Source organism: Scylla paramamosain, chromosome 9 (genome assembly GCF_035594125.1).
Source record: "Scylla paramamosain isolate STU-SP2022 chromosome 9, ASM3559412v1, whole genome shotgun sequence".
NCBI lineage: Eukaryota > Metazoa > Arthropoda > Malacostraca > Decapoda > Portunidae > Scylla > Scylla paramamosain.
Window position 1 is genome coordinate 1,135,626 of NC_087159.1, and position 22,771 is coordinate 1,158,396.

Below are 22,771 nucleotides of genomic sequence, written 5' to 3' on the forward strand. Positions count from 1 at the left end.
TTAAGGATATCACACAGCTGAATTAAAATTGTATCTAGTTCCCACACATTGTTTATTTCCTTTATTCTATCAAGTTGTTTTATTTTCCATGTATTAATAGGGGAATCACAACCATTAAAAGTCTTCTTTTTAGTGAACTTATCAATTTTGTGAAGAAAAACAGATGCAACATGCAAGTACTTCCTAACATGAACACAAATGAAGCAAATGATACAAACTTAAAAAATTAAACTAGAAAAAAACTAAAACAAAAGAACTAATAAATGTAATGAAAATATACCGGTAGAAAGGACAATCATCCGATACTTCCAGAGGTCATGTAGGTTTCCCCCATGTATCTTCATCTTTTAGTGATATTTTTCTTCCGTTCTGCAGGATTACACACCCTTTTTCTTCCTCTAGAGGGTCCTGGCTCCTCAGAGAGTATACTGTTGTCCGCCATAATATTGAAAAGTTTATGGGTTGTGTAAAAGCAAAATTAAGACAGCAGCCTGTCATTTAAGGGTAACAAGCAGGCTGTGTGTGTGTGTGTGGGTGTGGTGGTGGGGAAGTGCTCACAGCATGAGCCAAGTCATTGGATGGCTCTTTTCGTGCTGCTGTGGTGAGGGAGTTACTTCTCTTTGGCTCCAGTAACTGATAGCTATCACTCAAGTGTAACAAGAAAGTTCCATTGATAATTTAACTTGGATGGATTTTTGAGCCTGTCGAGGGATCCATTCTGACATCCGTGCTCTCTCCCATTACAGTAGGAAGGTTGGGGAAGACAATGCAATTAAATAATTTCAGCCACAAAGTTGCTTACATCACTCTGGCTCTGGGCGCCTCATATATTGACTGCTTTACATATATCAATGACTTGGATAGTGGAATTAGTAGTGATGTTAGTAAATTTGTGGATGACACAAAGATAGCAAGATTAATTAGGTCAGAATCGGATGCCATCGCCTTTCAGGCAGATTTAAATGGGATGAATGAATGGATGGACAGATGGGAAATGCAGTTTAACATCAACAAATGCAAAGTGCTTAGCACAGGTAGAGGAAACTCACACAGTAGATACACATTAAACAACGAAACTCTGGTAGGTACAGGGTACGAGAAAGATTTAGGAGCTATAGTTAGCTCTGAATTCTGTCTAGGAAAACAATGCATAGAGGCTAGAAACAGGGCAAATAGGGTATTAGGATTCATTTTTAGGAGTATTAAAAGTAGAAGGCCAGAGGTAATATTAAAGTTCTACTTGGTGCTGGTCAGACCTCATCTAGACTACGCTGTGCAGTTCTGGTCCCCATTAGAATCAGTACAGAGGAGAATGATTAAAAGGATACAGGGGATGAGGAGTATTCCTTACAAGGCGAGATTGAAGTTGTTAAATTTACATTCTTTAGAGAGATGTAGGTTAAGAGGGGACCTGATAGAAGTCTTCAAGTGGTATAAGGGTTATAACAAGGGGGATGTAAGCAAAATTCTTAGGATCAGCAACCATGGTAGAACAAGAACTACAGGTTCAAGCTTGAAAAATTTAGGATTAGGAAAGAGATAGGAAGAAATTGGTTCTCAAAAAGAGTGGTAGATGAGTGAAACGGACTCAGTAATCATGTTGTTAGTGCTAAGACAGTAGGGAGCTTTAAGAGAAGATTAGATGAGTTTATGGATGCGGATGATAGGTGGAAATAGGTATATTTCATACAGGGACTGCCACGTGTAAGCCTGGTGGCTTCTTGCAGCTTCCCTTATTTCTTATGTTCTTATGTTCATTGTGATTGTTCACGCTTTACTGAATGGCTTGGTGAACATGAGGAGTGGTGGGAAGGATGACCACACCTACCCTGACACTGCCTGGTGGCCTGTGGAAGCACTATCAGGCTCAATCATGTGCAAAATTCAAGGTAAGATTTGCTTTCCTCTTCTTATTTTCACAAAGCAAATCCACAAGTTTACAATGACTGTTACAAAAGCAAAACCACACACAAAAATCATGCTTCCAAAACTGCAAAATTAGACGGAATCAAGACTTGCCAAACATGACCACACCCTTGCAAGAACTCCTTCACTACAATGACTGCTTCAAGCATCATCCTGTATCTTGACTGTGAGCTCATAGTAATGTATTTTTGCTGTCTATCTGCTTTATGGCTGGTGTGACCAAATAGAGTCCATGTTGAATGAAACTGTCTAGCTGTCCTTAACTAATCATGAGACAAGCAAGGAGTTTTCTACCTCATCTAATCACAGTAAGAAACACGTCAGACACACATCACCAAGTTCACAGAGAAACAAAGAAACTCCCTATCTGTCAGGATGAATCACCCATTCAAATATTGTAGTGTGGCTATAATGAGCAGTTTCTATGTGATAAAGCCTTTTTTTACACATAAGGGGTAGCATTCAAAGGACAAAAACTTAATACGAAAAATCAGAGCAATAAATCAAGCCATGAGTACTCCATTCACAGACATTTTCATACCTCACAACACTTCTTCATTAGTGCTTTGTAATATATGTTGTTTCTACTCTATTTGAGCACCGGGACATCCATTCAAAAGATTTCCGATTCATGTCACAAGTTTCCAAGCTTTGTGAATTGCCAAACAAAAACCACCCAATCTGTCATTTGAGCATATTCTTAAATCTTATGAACTCTCGTTACTTGGTAATTCACTCATTTTGTTTTCATTTCTGTGCTCCCTAGCAGATGTTCCCAAGATTACTCTTGTGGCTTTCTATTGTCAGTGCCTTGCCATTGACAGCATTCTTTTTTTTTTTGTCATATCTTTTGTCACTACTTTCACAATTCATGTCCCTATATGATAATGCTCATACACCTCACATGAATTTCTTGTGTTTCATCATATAACTTTTGGATGAAAACATATTCAACATGATGTTCCTGAGTAAGTTAACGTCTCATTTCTTGCCATAAATATTCTACTGATCACTCCACATGAGTCTCACATCCACATAGCTAGGATGAATTAATTGGTCTGCCAAATTATCCTCTAACTCTTATGTTTAACTATTCATCAAATTTGCTACAGCCACAGCTTCATTATTTTTCCTCTCTGCACTATATGACTTTCTACATCACTTTGACATGTGGCATCCTCACTCTGCTGAAGGATAGCAACACTCTTCAAACACTTCTATCCTTTTAAAATTCATTCAAATGTTGCCAAACAATTTTCACTCCCCACCCCCACAAGCTCACACTTACACACTCACACTTTACACATCCAAACAAACCTTCATAACATCCTTATGTCATAAATTAAATTTTTGGAAAGGATAACTTTATATCCAAATGATACAAAACAAGTTCTGTAATATTGCTTACATATATTCCCTACATAAAATTTTATATAATTGTATGAAAGAAAAACCCACGTGTGAGTGTTCCATGTGTTTGGGTGTCAGAAGAAGGACAGACACAAGCCACACCACAATGTGTCTGGAAAATGCAGTCATGTAAAAGCACTATTAAAAGATTAAAAACCCATGTATGTATTTCACATATTCATCATTTAATAAAAAAAAAGACAATCTAATACAAGTTGCCACATAAACCTCTAGTTGTCTGCTTAAAAATAATAATGATTGTGAAAAATTGTTTTAAAATATTTGTTCTGGTTTCAGAATAAATCTTGCCTTGTCTTTTAAGTACAAGGCACACCTAGCATAAGTGTGATGCAGTTCATATTGGATGTGCTTGTGTGAAATTAACAGCTAGTGTTGTCATAAGCTTAGTGACAGTCCCCTCAGGCAGAGACAGCTCTACCTAGAGTGTGAGGCAGAGTGCAGCTCCAGGGCAGGCAGGGGCTCTATAATGTGTTGCCCTTTGCATTACACTAACTAACAAAAATTTTAAGTTTTCACACATATGCTTGATGCTTCTAATTCTAAATTACTGGAGTGAAAGTTTTCATTTGCATTGTAAAAAATATGTGAATTGCAAAAAAAAAAAAAAAAAAAAAAAAGTAACAAATGTACAGTCTTAGAGTACTGAAATAACAGCTATTTAATATATGTATTGGTAAAGAAAATTAAGAAAAATACTCACCAAAAAAAAAAAAATGTACTTCAAAAGTTTTACTCAAGGCAAATTGTTCTTAAATCTCAACTCATGAACGACTGAACACTACCATACACTGTACATGGTACTAATCCATACATCTGCTCCTACACTCAAAGCAGACAGATGCAAGCAGGTGAGAAAAACTCTATTCTAACACTGGCAATTTACTGACACTGATGATTAATGCCATGTTGTTGTTTTAATGCTGCACTCAACCAAATCAACAATACACACTTGTTCTCAGTTCCAAGATGTGAAAGTAAAAGGAATTTCTTCACAATCTCACAACTCAAAAGTTTTCCTGAAGTCTGCATTACATCAAAGGCCAACACCAATACTTCCTGTCCTCACAATTCACACCCCTGCACCATCACCTCACTACTCATCTCAGCTTTTACAAGTTATTAAGCACAAAGAAAAACAAAACTAGTCAAATCTCTCTCTCTCTCTCTCTCTCTCTCTCTCTCTCTCTCTCTCTCTCTCTCTCTCTCTCTCTCTCTCTCTCTCAAAATTTTTCTGGTCTGCATTACATCAGAGGCCTACACCAACACTTCCTGCCCCCCCCACCTCTCTCTCTCTTTATTAGTGTGTGTGTGTGTGTGTGTGTGTGTGTGTGTGTGTGTGTGTGTGTGTGTGTGTGTGTGTGTGTGTGTGTGTGTGTGTGTGTGTATATATATATATATATATATATATATATATATATATATATATATATATATATATATATATATATATATATATATATATATATATATATATATATATATATATATATATATATATATATATATATATCACAACTCAAAGTTTTCCTGAAGTCTGCATTACATCAGAGGCCAACACCAACACTCTGTCCTCACAATTCACATCCCTGCACCACCAACTCACTACTCATCTCAGCTTTCACCACAAGTTATTAAGCACAAAGGAAAACAAAACTAGCCAAATCTCTCTCTCTCTCTCTCTCTCTCTCTCTCTCTCTCTCTCTCTCTCTCTCTCTCTCTCTCTCTATCCCTCTCTCCCCCTTTATTTGTATATATATATATATATATATATATATATATATATATATATATATATATATATATATATATATATATATATATACAAAAATTCTAAAAACTAAGATAATAACTGATGCTCATAATAGGAAATTCTATGAAAAGCGCAAAATAAAACTGTATCACTTCATATCATACTGCAGAAAGCTTACTCTATGATTGCTCGACCTGAAATATTAAAACATTTTCCCTGAGTAAAAAAAAAAAAAAAAAAAAAAAAGGAAAAGAAAACTTTTTGATTAATAATGTTCTCCCAACCACTGTACTACACAAGAGCATGCTATAATCTGAGAGGCACACGTGCTACGTCTGGCTCACTGGTACGAGGCATGCACTTACAACACTACTATGTTGGTGATTGGCACACTAAGGCTGAGACAAGCAGTATGCAGGTACAAGACCTATGGCACTAGGCAACATCAGCAGCAGGGTAACATGAGCTGTTTACCTGACGACCATCATTGCAACCTGGACGTTTCTGGTGGTTCCGAGGAACAGAGAGAGGAGACAGTGAGTGGCTGTCATTCTGAACTGTGTTTTGTATGGATACTTCAAATTCTGAAGGACTCTATGGTTTGGAGAAGACAATAACCTTTAGTTGTAAATGTTGAGAAAATACATTTCCTCTCAATCAAGAAAATTGCAAACCTGCACACTCATTGGCAGTCTCCTACATACCTGACAGAGTAAATAACAACAATGCTAACTAACTTTAGTCAAATTTTTTTAACTGCAAGGAAAAAAAGTACCCTTCCATAGATTGCAATGACTGACTGACACAAACGAATTTAACTTCATCAGGCATGTTGAGTCTAGCCTCGTCATGACTTTCAAAACATCCCACAAACAAGTCTGCTGAGGGGATTTTGAACAAAAGATTACTGAAAGGAATTTAGCTTATACACTGATGAAATTCAGAGCTGTTGCATTCTTACAGTCCCATAACTAAAAGACATGCAACACTTCCGAATCCTGAGCAAAATGTAAGCTACAGCAGCAAAGTCTTTTAACTTGTTCTTAAATATTAAATCCAATTACAAGGGAAACGTGTAACAAAGATACTGTATACTGGCATTAGATCCCATCAGCAACATTTTTCACTGCACAAAACATATGTAAGTATAATATTTCATATGAAAAAGTGAACCTGGATAAAAGCAGAATAGGGTTTAATGCTGAAATTCTGAAACAGAGCACATGAATATATACAAGTCATAATTATGGAGACAAATTAAGTGCCACTGAAAAAGCAATTACTATACAAGTCCACTTCTTGCCTTCCACAAAAGTTTCTACTGAATAAGGAAGCTTAAAGGAAAAACAAGGATGAACAGTCCCATGACACTAAAAGAACACGGATAAAAACAAAACCAATCACTGAATTTGTGGTGTTACTTTAGCAATGACAGGAAACAGTTGCATGCATCAGGTCAATATCCCAACACAGACAACCTAAGTAGATCAGAATTATTCAAAGCATGGAGCAAAAGTGTAACCTCAAGTTGTGAGCTTACATCATCAAACTTATGCATGACCATTAGGTATTTGCAATAACTTCATATAATTATGGCCATACCATCCATGACTCAATACATTATGATGCTTTCTGTATGGTTCAGTGGTTCAGCATTCATTTTGCCACTTCTCTACTGCCACTTCTCAACTAAGCGAAAAAATTATAATGCCTCCATTTGATAAGGTTTTTACCTCCAAGTAAGTTACATCTTAGGGACAATTCACTTGCATGTCCCCAAAACTGAGCATGTCAGTTGCTCCCTTAATACTTTATCCATTCCCTTATTAAATTATACATTCAAGCTGGAAATAATTACTATATATAGTGCAAAAAAAAATATGAGTCAAGTCTAGTATAATTTAGGTGAGCCGCATCCAAGGCCAGACTGAGTGGGTATGTAGTGTGATATCATTCATGTTTTTTGTCTTAAAAATTTAAATGAACATAAAAGAATTAATCTTGTCTACAATTTGTGGCCTTCACTCCAATATTTAAGCATCATGGCATGTCTATCATAAGAATTAAACAAAACAGTGTTGGTAGAAAATATTCTGCATGGATATGAAATTATCAAAATATGTATGATACATATGTTTACCAGACAATAAAAAAACAAGACATATCTAGAGTACCATTGGGAAAAAAGATGTTACACATCAAATAAAACACTGCTCAACTATAAATCCTAGACATCATGCAAGACTCTAACAACCAAAACTGGGTATTAGTGAACATAAGAAAGAAAGAAAGAAAGAAAGAAAGAAAGAAAGATAAATGAGTAAGGTGACAGAATGCACAGTGAAGTACCTGGAATTCATCATAGCCCATGTTGCTGCACTCCTCACACACCATCTGGCAACACTGCACCTTCACCGTGGACTCATAGCCCCGGGACTCCTGCACCACCTGCACTCGGCTCAGCTTGAAGGTCACCACTGAGATCTGTAAGCAAACCAATGTGCTACACAGCAATGCATTAAAAATTTTGTAATACAACTTTTGTATATAATAAACTGTTTCCTATGCATGCGAGGAAGCATCATAAGGTGAGAACAAAGGAATCTAATTACAATAAAAAATTTAATAGACAACACTAAAATAGCATGTGAAATCCCTGATGTAAGAATGTTATTCATTCAGCTTTGGCTCACAATCACTTACTTCATTACATCTTACACCACTTGCAGTTTTTACATATTTTTTTTATTTTCAAAATGTCTATTTCATTTCTGACTATCAGTTCCTGTATAAGGCACACTACATTCTAAAAATACTGCTGCATCCATGCTGCTTTACACAGTAAATTACTAGAATTACAAATCACAGATTCAAAATCAAATAATACTATAATCCAAAACTTATCACATAACTCAGGTAATTGATTCCTACACATTAAACTGAAAAAACATGATGGAAGAATTCCTCACCACATCTCTTCTCCTGAAAGAACTGGTCACATCAGAGACCTCACTGGGTGTTGGCTCTTCAAAAACCTCAGAGGCAACCTCCACAGATGTTGCAGGCCTGTTGTCCACACGGAACAGGGCATCCATTCCTCCTAGACCACTGTCTGTTCTGTCAGTCTCTATATTGACCATAATAAAATTGTCACTATCAGAACTAAGATCACTACGAACGGAAAGGGTGTCACTCATATCTTCAGGGCTGGTTTTCACTGCAGATTCAATTGTGGACATGAGGTTGGTGAAACCACTAGTAAGGCCTTTACGCACAGAAGTGAAACCTGCATTGAGGTTACCATGTAGGTTAAGCTGCATCATAGGACCATTAACACCAGCTGGGTCTGCATGGGGTGAATGGCTTTTGGTGCTACGAGGCAGGTTGGTCAGACTACTGGAGAGCTGTCTACTGGCTGCATGTTTGACTGCAGCGGAGGGTGAATGTTGCATACCTGTGTTGACTGGGGACTGTTGGCAGACTGGAGGCTGGCTAATGTTACCATTGGCAGTGCTGGATGGTTGCCTGGTAACAGAGGTAGTACCCAACTTTGGCTGTGGAGAAGTCAGCTGATCCACGCTGTAAGACTTCGTGATATCACTTGTGACAGAGCAGGCATCTGGTTCAATCACCTTCTGCATTATGCTGTGGTCTGAGGCAGAGTTCCTTACTTCACAGCTGGGGGAGCCCAAGTCATGAAGGTCAGCTGTGGAGGAAGAGTCAGGAAGGAAGCTCTCCATGTCCCCAGCCATGGAGTCTTTGCCAGGGTGTGGTGGTGGCATCACCAGCGACACGTCTACCTGAGGAACCACCGCCGCTAACACCAACGTGTCTCCCAGGTTCTCCCGTGCCAAGGCAACACCAGCCATGTGGGGGTGGGTGAGGATGTTTATGGTATCATATGTGAGGTATGAAGTAAGCTCCGTAATGACATCTAACTGACGCATTAGAAACAGGTACTGATAATGGTTCAATTGGGCACTGACTAGACTTGGTACATGAGCAAACATATGTATGGCTGCCTCTGGCTTCTGACCCTCCACTCCACTCCCACTTCTTAGTTGTTCTTCATCCTTGTAGGTTCTACCCAAGGGCTCACTATGCACACCCTCACCACCCTGCTGTCTTGGGCCTCTTCCTTCACATGATTCAGCAATAGTTGTGGCAACAGAGAGACTAGCTTTTGGTTTAATGTACATCCAGAGAGACACCGGAAAAGCATCCACAAAAGGAACAGGTCTGCTACGTGCAGCTGGAACTCCAAAGAACTCCACCCAGAGAGGCTCACAGTGCAGGAAAAGGATGTCCCTTGCTTGAAGCCACAGAGCATCCTTCTTCATGTTGGAGATGGTTTCATAGAGTGGACTATCTGTCACTGGGGGACTTCTTACATTGTCTTCACCTAGGGAAGAAAATAAGTAAATCAGAGCCTACAGTATACTTCCCATGAAAATGCAAATAAAATAACAACTACAATACATCAAACAAACAGAAAACATATTTACCTGTTGCGTGCCTCACAAACTTATGACAAATAGGCTGGAAGTCAGATGAAGATGCAGGAAAAGAGGAAGCAAAGAACAGTTCCCCTTGCTGAGCTGCCTCCAGGCTGGTGGCCAGGGAGGCAAGGGAGCCAGGCAAGGTGGGGTCCGGTGGCCGTACGTTAGACAAAATGACACGGGATGCTTGGATGTGCATGGTTTGTGGACGGTCTCGCTGGTTGCTGTGCTCCCCAAGTCCCTCAACAATAACCTTGGAGAGAGAGAGAGAGAGAGAGAGAGAGAGAGAGAGAGAGAGAGAGAGAGAGAGAGAGAGAGAGAGAGAGAGAGAGAGAGAGAGAGAGAGAGAAAATTATATAAAAGCTTTCTCAGGGGCATATAAACAAATTAGATCCTTACTGTAATATATCAAATATTTCTGACATATAAGGATGACATTCTTACTTTGGGCATAACAGCCTCCAGGTGCACATCTAAATAGGAGGGAGGAGGGGGAGGGTCAGTGAGCACAGCTCGCTGAAGACTCCTTCCAAATGAGTTGAGCCACAGGATAGACAAAGGGTCAAAGGTGATCTGAACAGGGTTCAACTGCAAGTACAGCTTTGGTGGAGGCACTGTGGGTGGAGAGAGCAGGTAAGGCAATTTTGGTTAAAACCTGAATTCAAATAGGTATAAGAATAAGACAGAACAATACAATGTTCAAGTCATTATTGAATTTAATTTTCTAACAAATATGTGTGGCTGGACTTGTTAAAAAGTACAAGTGGTACAAGCAACTGATTGGGATTTTCTGTGTTTGAAGGGATCTCCAAAATACAAATATTACTGACTGTGATGACTTAACTCATTTACCATAATTCTTTCAACACATTACTTTGGAAGTAGTTAATTTAAAAACATAAAAGTATGAATTATCTTTTTTGTACACAATGGTACTGTGTGTCAGTACCATTAATTTGACTGTCTTTGTAGTTATAATACTTTTACATGTCAAATTATCCCAAGGAGAAATTCCTGTTTTGAAGTTCTCAGTACTGCCCCCTGACCACCTTGTGACAAAGAAACACAAACCTGGAAAATCTGTGGCTGCTGGGAAATAGTAGACAGTAAACTCCAGGTGTAGGCTGGCTACCTGTGTGGGCAGCTTGAACTTGCCTTTGTCCCCTGCAAGGTGAGATGAATTTTTGCCTCAATGCTTCCTTCAAAGTTAATAATAAACACTTTTCAAAAACACAAATGCTTCTGCAAGTGTGATACTGTGTGAGACATTATTCATCATGGCTACGACAATATTCTTTGGTACTTAATTCTCCAACTGATTTTGAGCACTTTTTTTTATTTATATTTTTATCTATATTTTATATTTGTTATTAAGAGAAATTATAAGAACTTCAACATTAATGTTAGTTGTGAGATTCAATTCCAATACTGCCCACCACCAAAGAACATGTGAGAACCAACAGGCTTCCATTGTCTCTGTAAGTGTTAATGTGCCACTGGTGTAGCCAACAGTGGGTCTCCATCATGTGACTGTTTTTATACTCTTCTCCACCTTTCAGTCTCCAGTGATCCCTAAGCATGTTACCATATAACATATATATATATATATATATATATATATATATATATATATATATATATATATATATATATATATATATATATATAGGTCCACCCTTCCTAGTAGCAGCACTGTCTACAACATAGTATTTGTATAGCATGTAAAGATGCCTAAAGCTGTCTTTGTTCTAGTTACAGGCTACTGAAGAAATAAGGTTTGATGAGCAATGACACAAGTACTGCATAATGAATCATTATCATAAAATCCTTGCAAAACAAGCAATGCCATGTTAGCTACATCTCTCTTGTCACATGAAATACAAATATTAAATTACAAATCAGTATCTGTAAGAAATTCAATCTGTAACTTAATTAGTGACTAATCCTAAGCCTAAATCATACATAATGTTCAATGTTTAACGGTCAATGTTCTGTACATTACACATGCCCAACACCTAACACCATCATCAAGAATCAAACTAAAGCTATAGTCATCTACATATAACAGTATTACCAATGTACTCAAAAAAACACTGATACTACAACTTCTGTACATAAAATGAAGAAGAAATTGCATATTATCAAATGTATACTCATGTTTCCAGGGCAAGGCTAACCTGACATTCAATACAGTACAGGATGAAGTGATCAACAACTTCAATCTACAGGGAAAAAAAATAAATAATACCTGAGTAATTCTGGCTTGACTGCTCACCACTCAACAGCTACACAGACGATGGCAAGGTAGGTTGTGTGTGAAATTTCATGCTTCTGAGAAAAATTTGAGCAGTACCAGCACCAGCACCATAATACTCATTGCTGAACATGCAGAATAATTATACTTAAGAAGCCATCTTTAAGAGCAGAAAGCAGATGCAAGGGAGGAAGAGTCTATTACTATGGAAGAGAGAGAGAGGAAGAGGTGTTTGGGCAATGGGCACGAAGCTACAAGTAAATGGGATCACCTGTCTTCTTCCGTTGTTTTTTGTAGTGTCCGGCTTCACGCAGTTGGGAAGCAAGAGATTTTTAAGTTAGAAAACACAGACAAAGAGACACAGGCAGTGTAGGAACCATCAAAAAGACTAAAATGCTGCTGGCAATGCTATATCCTTAAAATTAAGTTTACTCCACCCTTCCCCTGACCCAAAAATACTTCTTTCAGAAGTGGCCTAAAGTACTCTGTCTACAGATTCTCACACTGACACAGCTTAGTCAGTTTTGTGTGTTGCTTCAGAGTACCTGTCCCCAAAAAACATGAAAGACACAACAGAAGTCACAGGGTACAAAAAAATGCAAACCTGTTACAGTAAAGGAACAGTTAGCAAAACAATGCTGAATTATGCAAATAATTATCAATGTACATCAACATATTAAGAATTTGCAATAAGGAATTTATTTCTATCAGGGATACATATTGTCCATGCTAAAAATAACATATTGTAACATAAAAGCCTAACCTACTCCATTTACTCAACTGTGCAAGCAAATTCATTATTACAAGCTGCCCTTCATTTAGCACAAAGGTTTAAGAAAGGTAAGAAAAAAGCAAAAGTAAAACATAAAGCTGGTGGTTTAAATTACCTGAAACAAATTCCTTTGGTGTTTGCTTTCGCTTGGAGGTGGAGACTCGGTACACACAGAAATCATTGACCCTCAGCACACAGCAAGAGGACATCAACTTCTTCAGCTGAGTTGCCACCACTCCCTTCAGAGGACTAACCTGGGCCACTCCGTCACCAGGTGGTGTTGCTGCCGTTCGGCCACTTGAACTCTGAAGGGACACAAGAGTCCACACATTATATTCCACACTCGTTCAGGGAAACCTCCAGTATTACAGCAATGCACTCTACCTCTGGCAAATGGGACAGGACAGAAGTGCAATTCTTTATGCAAATAAAACTTGGGCTATCAAAGATGTCATCTTAATGAGATGATGATCTTAATGAGATCACTGTGCAATGCTATGACAAGAAATGGCTAAAATTTAGCAAGGTAGTTGGAACAGGCAGACTGCTTTAATTCAGCCAAGTGCATGGAAAGACAATGGGAAAAAAAAAAAAAAAAAAAAAAAAAGCCATGATTAAATTTTTAAAGTGTAAGGTAGAAAGGCACACAGTAATTCAAGGAAGATTTGGCAGGAGGTCCCCAGAAAAGACTAATAAACCTAGTCCTGAACCTGCTAAGTAAGTTGCACGTTGTGATGCACCTCCGAGAGCTGTTTAGAAACCACACTGGAGCATGTCCTTCAAAACTGATGAGAAAAATTTTACTAACTTCTGTCATATAAATTTCTTGTATTCTCTACCTTTTCCTTTTTATGATTTTGCCTACCTGATGTGGAGTGTCGTGGCGTGTGTGGGGCGGTGCCCGTGCCAGAGGAGTGTGCGAGGATCGGCTGGAGTTGAGAGTGTCAGTAAGGAGTGTCTTGAACTGTGCTAAAGCTGCATGGGCCCACACTGCCGGCCCACACTCTGTTGAGTATCTGGGAAAGTCATCAAAATGTTGTTAATGTTGTTCAGAAAAGCATTAGTTCATCATTTCTGTTAGTGAGTGGAATACTGAAAACATTATTCATTACAGACAACAACCATGAAGAACTGGGCAAATTAAATGGGAAAAATAAACTAAACTACAAGAATAGTTTAATGAAACACTGAAAACATTGAAGACAACTTATATTATAATGAACACAATAAATGAAATAATAACAATGAAGAAATAGAGACTCTTTTGCCATGACTCACTCAAGGGGAAGTCCTTAGAAACAGTCCTTAGAAACAGACAGCAAATACAGAAGATACGTAGATAGATGAACATTATTCTGGACCACCCAGTGACTTACTTGACCCAGTGTCCTCTGTCTCCAGCTGCCAAGTGGTAAGGATAAAAGTCTATTTCCAGCTGGGCTAGAGTGACCTGCAAGGCTGCCCCTCCTGAGAGGTCAGGGTGACTAGACCGCCCAGCTGCAACAAATTCATAAGCGTTAATAATGCCTAAATGAAATGGCTCATAACTTTAAAGCACACAATTCTCCTGACATTTATAACGAAGTCTGAGGCTTGTTTTCCACTTAAAAATACATATAATTGTGTCTTTCTCTGCTAGCACCTGTATTTCTGGCACCACAGCAGATACATGCTGGCCCTTGCTACACCATGAGTACTGCTTGTAGCAGCAAACTAATCAGCAATGACTGTGATGCATGTTTAAGCATTCAGACTAAATAAGATCCTGGGATAGTTAATGTCATATTCTAGTCATTAACCATAGCAAAATAAATAAGTACTACTTCTAGTTGCCACTTTCAAAAATCCTATGTAAATGAAGGATATGAAAGATATGAAATAGCAATATAATGAAAAATATTGAAAGAAGAGAAAAGAAAGGGAGAAACAAAACAGATATCCTGCTTTGAAGAACACAGCGTAAGGGGAGAAAAATCTTCCCACCACTTCTGCAAACCAGAAATCCATGTTCTCCACAGAACTAATCTCTAGACTGTTTGAAAACTTTGCCAAATTATAAATGCGGGAAGTACACTAAGTAAACAAAGAGCACCTACACAGTCCTCTTCAATCCAAAAATTTCATCAAGATTCAAGCTAGCAACAAGTAGGTTACATTTTTTGTATACATATATCTTGTGACTTAATTTCAGTATGCAGTGTTTCAATGTGGGAATGTAACCAACAAATTCAGTCTCTGATTTTGTGAAAGAGCAGTAAGCCTCAAGATAGTTCCAGAACAATATATGTAACATTAGAAACACATATTGCCAGAAAGTTTGTAAGATCTAAGCTTGAAAATAAAAACAACTTATGCATTCCATGAGTTTCAAAGAGAGAGAGAGAGAGAGAGAGAGAGAGAGAGAGAGAGAGAGAGAGAGAGAGAGAGAGAGAGAGAGAGAGAGAGAGAGAGAGAGAGAGAGAGAGAGAGAGAGAGAGAGAGAGAGAGAGAGAGAGAGAGAGAGAGAATGTCTCTCTCTCTCTCTCTACATATACAAGTCAAAATTTGCCAAGTCAATTTCAAAAGTAAACTTTTCTTTTTTTTTACATTATTGTTAATGGCACACACTTTTGTATATTGAGACTTACTACTCAATGATAATTCCGAACAGTGAACAACATGAGCAGAGATATTAAGCCACTTCTGCACCAAATGACTGGCAACTTTTATAATTCCCACATGGTTTGCTGAAGATTTAATCTTAATCAAAATAATCAGCACTGCATGCTGAATCAAATATAAAAATTTCTATAAGTAATCTGATAGCAATAGCAGTCTAATCTAATTGTTCTTTCTCTATGCCAACTTATTGCAGCTGTACTTTGAGCCCTGAATACCAAAAACGAACTTCTTATGCAATTCATGTTAACTTAAACCAAATTGCATTACAGTAAGATTTTTTAGTTAGAAAACCATAATGTCATTATTTCATATGTTGTAATGTGACAAGACAATGAAAATATCTGCAACATTCTAACTGCACAAACCAGTCAATATCCATAACTGTAAGGAGCAATGAAACTGGGAAAATAAGTTACTCTTCATGTCGTACATCTGCATTCCCACAGCTTCTGCTACTTTTATAATTTTGTATTTCTCCTTGCCCAAAACTTTCAAATTTTCCTAATTTTCCATCCATTTTCCCTTGTTATGTAAGCCACTGTGATAAACTTTCCTCACACTCTTGCAGATAAAACTCTTCAAACCTGTGTTCATACTATATCTTTGTAAACAAAAAGCCAGACTCCCTCCAATGAACAGCTGAAAAATTGTCCTAAATAGCAACAATATCAAGAAAGACAAGATTCCTAAATGTAATGCATTTCACTTAAAAACCAATATTAATACTGTCCATGTTCAACTAAGCAATGTGTCAGTCTCAATCATCTTTTTCTTTGCTTCACTACCAATTATTCTTGTGGACCCATGTATGACTTCTACATACATCTCAAGTTAAGGGCATGAGAAGCAACAAAGGTGAGGTGGTGGATGCCAGTAAGCAACAGGATCATCATACAGTGACCAAAAGCTTCAATTAATTAAGTGTTACTTGCACCACAGACCACAGAAAAGATTCATTGATCCATTGCTTTCACCTCCACTCAAAACTACAACACACTGCAGCCATATGGTGGATGGATCATTTTTGCTCCATGGACAGAATGAACAGGTGTGTTTTTTTGGTGGCTGGAACTCTTTCCTGGCACATTTCTGCCTATCTAGTGGCATAAGTCTTTCACATGCAACTTCAACTAAACTGTGACCTACGGACACAAACGAACACAAAAAATTAACTTAATGCCCCAGAATTGTAGTTTTCATTTATGTGTCTGGCTGCCATAATGGGAAGCTGTGAAAATGTGGTCAAACAAAGTGTGACACTTACATTGCAAACAAATAAAAAAGGTGATTACAACTGAAATGGAGTGAACTTACACTATCTTTTTCATGGCAAATGTGGAAAATTCATGCATATCTAAATGGAAAATACACTCAACACAAACAAACACTTTATTGAACTGATATTTTCTACAACAGTTGATCCAAAAAAATGTGTAACTATTCAACGAATCCATCATTGGCAACCTGGACACTTTTCATGGTCATGATGCTGGCATGCCTGGTGGAATGAAGAGTGTTGCAGAAATGCTTGTTGGTGTTTCTTTCCAATATTTTCAACATAGAATTCAAGTCATGAAATCTTTGACTTGAATTCCTGCACACCATCAGCTATTCATCCTATTAGCATTCTGATCATGGTCAAAATTATTCTTATTTAAAGAGAATCTCCACTGGACATTCTTCTCAGGATCCCTGATTCTTCTTAGCAGTTTCTTTGCTTCAGTCAGATACCTCTCCTGCACAGGCTGGGACATGAACTGGCTTCTCTTAAGAATATGGGAACAGTAGCATAGGTTCTAATGGATCATATGGTGGATGGTGGTGGATGGTAACAACTCCTTGGACGAAGTGTGTGTTGATTTACTGAGATCATTGTCAACTATTTCATGTACCTTGCTGTTAAGCTCAAGTATCTTGCTGATGCTGAAGTGATAGGTGCACTTCTTAAGAATGTCATCAGAATCCTGTGTTGTCAGTGTTGTTTGTGAGAGGATGAGGAAAATTTGTGGCAATAGGCACTCTCCTTTGCAATTTCCTGGAGCTGGAAGCCTACAACACATATGCTATTTTTTTCCTTCCATGACAGCAACGATCATGATGATACAATCAATTATTGATTGCAGAAGATACCAAAATAAATTTTTACATTATGATTAATCAACTTTTCTTGGTTAAATATTCTTCATGATAAAAGTATCTACAGTCATTCCACATTTACCATGAGAACCATTCTGTTTATTCATCTTGATAAGGTAGACACAGTGATAAAAAAAAACATTATCGGGTGCAAATTTTTGCTGATATAAAAGAGGTATGCATGCATTTCTCAACAATCCCTAAACCTACAGTACAGCTTTCAAAGAGCAAATTACACGTGAGAGTATGTATATTTTGTATGAAACAAAAACTAAGAGTCAATTGTTTCTTAGTGTTTTCTCAGATTCAGAACAAACTGAAAGTCAATTATTTCTTAGTGTTTTCTCGGATTCAGAACTAACCGAAGGTCAATTGTTTCTTAGTGTTTTCTCAGATTCAATATCTTTTGTATTAGAAGAAAATGAACTCAAATGTTTATCATCTCTGTTACATACAGTATCATCACCAAGACCACAAAAAAAAATTGTTACATCACAGCTTTCTTTCAGAATGGCTAAAAAATGATGGCCAGAAAGCCATGAAGAGAAGGGTAGAGTAAAAACATCATATCTCCCCTGCCTTAAGCATGGCAGTTACAAATGAAGTGTGATAATTAATCATTCATGTGCATTCCTAACTGACAAGTTGTGGCACCAATGAAAGATCCTCTTACTCTGAGGAAGAATAATGATCCATCTATGGTGTACAGAGGCATGAAGCAAATGTGCAAGAGGAATGGTTTAAGTAAAAGTATGTTCTGAAAATCTGGCATTCTATTGTTGCAATGGTTTCAGAAAAATCTAAAGAATCAACCTGCAAAAGGGCTACAATGAGTGCTGGTGCCTATAAAATCATGAATACAGTGAGGAAAGGCATGGGAGCAGTGAGTACAAGGTATACTCATAAAGGATAAAATGTCTGTAATTAATAAATAACAAAGATAAAATCCATGAATTAAGAAATACGGCCAGACACTGGATGGGTGCTCCTGTGGTGTGGTCGTGTTGACATGCTGGACACTGTTAGTGGTGACAAAGGTCCATGCGGCACCAACACTAACAGACTGGTACAGGTATTAACTTTGTTACAGTCACTCTCCTTGAATCTACTCTTTATATATTCCTAAAAATAATACACCCTTTCTAATTAATGAGGTAATATTTACAACAGTTCACTTTTTGTTACTTGAATCCATTACCATTGATAGCTAATAAAAATGCACATGGTAGGATTAGACAGAAATTCTGGTCACATGTCCGAACTTTTAAACTGTTTTGATGTAGTTTATCTCTAATGCAGGTCACACTTATCATTCATTACTGCAAGACTGGCTTAACACTAATGTTCCGATGTAGCAAAGATTTGTTGTAACTCCACAATATCTATTATCGACACCAAATGATGCAGACACTTCAGGGCACACAACTGGAAACATACAGCCACTCACAAAATAAAACTGGAAACATACAGCCACTCACAAAATAAGGCAGAGAGTTTGGGTAGATTACGTATGACATCATTGGAAGAAGGAAAAAAAGACACAACAGCAATGTACAGAACAATGACAGGAATGGAGGGGTTTGACACAGAGGGCATGTTTCTGAGAAACCTGGGAAATATAAAAGGGCAAGATAAGAAGCTGAAGAACACAAGATGCTTGAAGGACACAAATACAGTTTTATCTATTAGTGTAGTGATAAAGTGAATGATCTAGATAAGGACATAGTAAATGCTAAATATTTATGAGCTTAAAGTAATGATCAACTAAATGAGACAAGGACATATGATCATCTGGCTGTAATTTCAGACCATGCAAATCACACACACACTCACAGACATACACACATACCACACACACATACACCCTAGGCCTGTACAGAGAAGAGGACAGACACTCATCAACCACCATCAAACTTGTGTCAGGTGTCCAAGCACACTCACGTCTCTCTACATCACAGCCTGTTACCAAAATGTGGTTTGATCTGCTACCTCATAACAGAGCTGTCCCTTTACCCACATCTGATGAAACCAGTGAATCATATCAGATACAGGTGGCCTTATCATAACCACCAGGGAGGCCACTTCATTTATGTATTCACATCTGTCTATTCAGCCATATCATGTGCAGCCATTCTTCTTTGCTCCACATATATTCCTCTTATACTAAACACTTTCATCACACTGTACATCCATCCCATTCAAGGCCTTTACTTCAGCCTTACACCCAGAACATCTAATCCAGTTATCCTCTTCACCAAACACTTCGCCCATCCTCTCTACATACCCAAAGTATCATAAGACTCCCTGTTCTACTAAATCAGAGCTTGATTTGGAATGGCAGGTGCTACAAAACATCTAAAAATTATCTAGTGGTACCAACAGGTCTCAAATAACACAAAACACAAATCAAAATGAATGAACTTTAAGAAATTGAGTTACACACACACACACACACACACACACACACACACACACACACACACACACACACACACACACAAAAAAAAAAAAAAAAAAAAAAAAAAAAGTCCACACAGCTTGCCTTTTCCATGGGTTACATGTATTAATAGCAGGAATTTCAAGTAACAAATTCTTGTCTTCACCAAACATTTGTATTATTTGGGAGCCTACTGTGTGTGGACCCCTGTACCAGACAATGTACCTGCTGGGTCATGTCAGTGTAGTACACTGACCAAAAATTTTATGAAAATAATGCGCAATTTAAATTTCTGATGTAAGTGTTGTAGAATTTCATCATCCATATCACCTGTATTACATCCTTCTGTTTGTTTAACATGACAGGATGTCAATTCTGCAAACTTTTGCATATCTTGTATATTGTGTATATTCTGTATATCACAAGTTCCTTGATTTGCTAATGGCTAAAAGAGGGCTCACGTTACCCATACATACATATTACACTTAATCTAGATACCTGTCACAAGCTGTCTGACATTAGTCAATGACACTCAGTCTTGGATCAGCCTTGGCCTAGGTGACATGGGTCATCTTGGGAGTACATACAACTTTCTAATATAACTCAATCCCTCTTCTAGATGCATCACCTCCAAGATTTACACCAAACTTTAATGGGAATGCAGTTGAATTTCGAGTGGAATTTAATACAAATTATTTTACCTGAACAATCCTGTCCTTACTTAAATCTTCCCTACTTTCTGATATGTTAATCAAAATTAGTGTGTCTTTTATGTTAAACAGTTATATATTATCGAGAGAGTAAGTATATTCTGCTGTTTTTAAGAAGACAATAAACATCATTTGAATGCCATTTCAGTGTCAGAAGTGAGACTTAGCTGATATGGAATAATCTGCTGCAAGTACAGATGTAACAAGCACGAAACTATACAAGACTAATAACTGCAGACTGAGCAAGCCTGAGTCTTAATATCAATGACTCGTCATGCAGGGATCATGTCTTCTACATTCTCAAGCCTGTTAGTGATATCTTACCTCCTGCAAAATTCAAGTAGCATGTTCAAAGGAAAATTTGTGCGTTGTTTATAGAAGGCAAATAAATTAATATCCTCATTTCTAAATCTACAAGGTAAGAGAAAAATTATAATATAAAGGAGAATAAAGACAAAATATTAGAATAAAAGCTAAACTTAGATTATTACTCGAGGTGCTTATATGTCATGACATCAACACACTTAAAAAATAAGAAACAGTGGCCACTAGTGTTGTGAAATTTTATGCTCACATGAGCTGAATTGAGACTGACAAGAAAAATACTGTAATTTTACTTGAATTTTCTTGCACCTTACATTTACCATAAAGTGAAAACTCAGCAGCCATAATGTGTTCAGATTTAACACAGAAAACTGATGAAAGCTGGATCAGCTCAGGGCATCAGGAAAGTAGAAGAATATGCTCTTGTACATGCACAAGAATAATTTGTTCAACATTAGTTTCAACAGCAACACGCAAGTATCCACTCATCAGTACTTACGTCCGGGGTCATCACAGAAGTGCAGATCAATTCTTTCTGAATAAAAATGATAGGAGGTCTCTGGCACATCATACTTGCTGAACACCTTAACAACATTGGACTGGGATGAGGAGGACCGAGAACTGCTCCCCCCTGATGAGGATCCCCGGCCCTGGGAGCTCCCACTTCCCCGTGCCTGCTGCACCTGTTGGGCCAGCTGGACCTGAAACTCTGGCAGAGACTGGAAAGGAAAAAATAATTTACCACATTAAAATAAGTCACAATGTTTTTTCAACAATGGAGAGAAAATACTGAAATAGCAAACATTTTTCATCAGAAATAAAAATGCAAACAAAACTAAAATGACTGAAAATGGTAGGACAATTTAGTGGATTAAGATTAGTTACAATATTCATCAACAACAGAAAGAAAAATACTGAAACAGAGATCAAAATAAAAACAAAACTAAGCTATCTTCAACTTCTAGAATAGTTGACAATCTTACCTCCAGCTTTCTCACAGCCTTAGTTTTCTGTGACTCCTGAGCTGCCTGCTTCACCAAGTCTGAGAGGGAGTCAATAAAGTGGAATGCTGCAGTGAGCTGTGAGTCAGTCAACACCCACAGCAGGTCGTCCATGAGCAGCACCAGCCGGCATCCCACCACTGAGCAGTCTGCCGCCACACAATGCCCATACAGTCAGTGCTCACATTTATTTCTGAACTTTCTATGTAAAACTTCCATCAAAAGTCAAGTCATCACTGCCAAACTACTTACAATTCTGCACTGATATAGGTACCAGGATACAAGCAAACTGCAATCTACTCACATTTCAGTCATGCATTTTCAATAAGAAAAATAAAACAAATAAAAAAATTAATAGGAAAAGTCAAAATCTACAGTCAATGTTTATTCCCTTACCAGTCTCTAAACACTACTGGCTGGCAGCACCTCAACACCCACACCTGCCAGTCCTTCACCAGCCTACAAAGGGCTTACACTGATGGCTGCTGTTTGCAGGCTTTGTAGTGCTTCTTATGGTGCATTACTCCACACTGTCAACACCATCAGCCTCTGCTCAACCACACTGACTATCTCTCTTGACTAAGTGTCTCAGCCTCTTACTATTTTGTAAGGACAGCATTTCAACATCCAAATCTATGCAAATCTTTAGTTTCTCTTATAATCTAACTTCTTAATTAATTTCATGAGCTGGAAGAAATATGCACTAACCAGTCAATTTCTTCTTGATGGTGATCCTGCAGCGAGCCTGGTTAGTGATGAGCCTCAGGGGGGTGAGGGCCTGGTCACATGTGGACTTGGCCTCAACACGCAGTGTTTGCCAAGACAACTGTGGGTACACAAAGACTTACTTCATGGAGATCATGACACAGA

At 37.9% G+C, this 22,771-nt stretch overlaps 1 protein-coding gene across 4 annotated transcripts in view; it reads right to left on the minus strand.

Annotated features, from left to right (window-relative positions):
• LOC135103352 (bridge-like lipid transfer protein family member 3B) overlaps positions 1-22,771 on the minus strand; it is a 41,962-nt gene that overhangs the window by 12,754 nt on the left and 6,437 nt on the right. For 2 of the 4 annotated variants that reach the window (XM_064009408.1, XM_064009411.1), the window contains exons 5-17: positions 22,610-22,727; positions 21,884-22,050; positions 21,400-21,619; positions 14,009-14,129; positions 13,498-13,648; positions 12,748-12,937; positions 12,132-12,164; positions 10,678-10,770; positions 10,051-10,220; positions 9,613-9,859; positions 8,077-9,509; positions 7,457-7,591; positions 5,582-5,611 (exon numbers count right to left, since the gene is read on the minus strand). In XM_064009408.1, the coding sequence (XP_063865478.1) occupies positions 5,582-5,611; positions 7,457-7,591; positions 8,077-9,509; positions 9,613-9,859; positions 10,051-10,220; positions 10,678-10,770; positions 12,132-12,164; positions 12,748-12,937; positions 13,498-13,648; positions 14,009-14,129; positions 21,400-21,619; positions 21,884-22,050; positions 22,610-22,727 (3,108 nt within the window). The remainder of the gene's footprint in view (positions 1-5,581; positions 5,612-7,456; positions 7,592-8,076; positions 9,510-9,612; positions 9,860-10,050; positions 10,221-10,677; positions 10,771-12,131; positions 12,165-12,747; positions 12,938-13,497; positions 13,649-14,008; positions 14,130-21,399; positions 21,620-21,883; positions 22,051-22,609; positions 22,728-22,771) is intronic. The other 2 variants (XM_064009410.1, XM_064009409.1) reach the window with 2 other exon arrangements.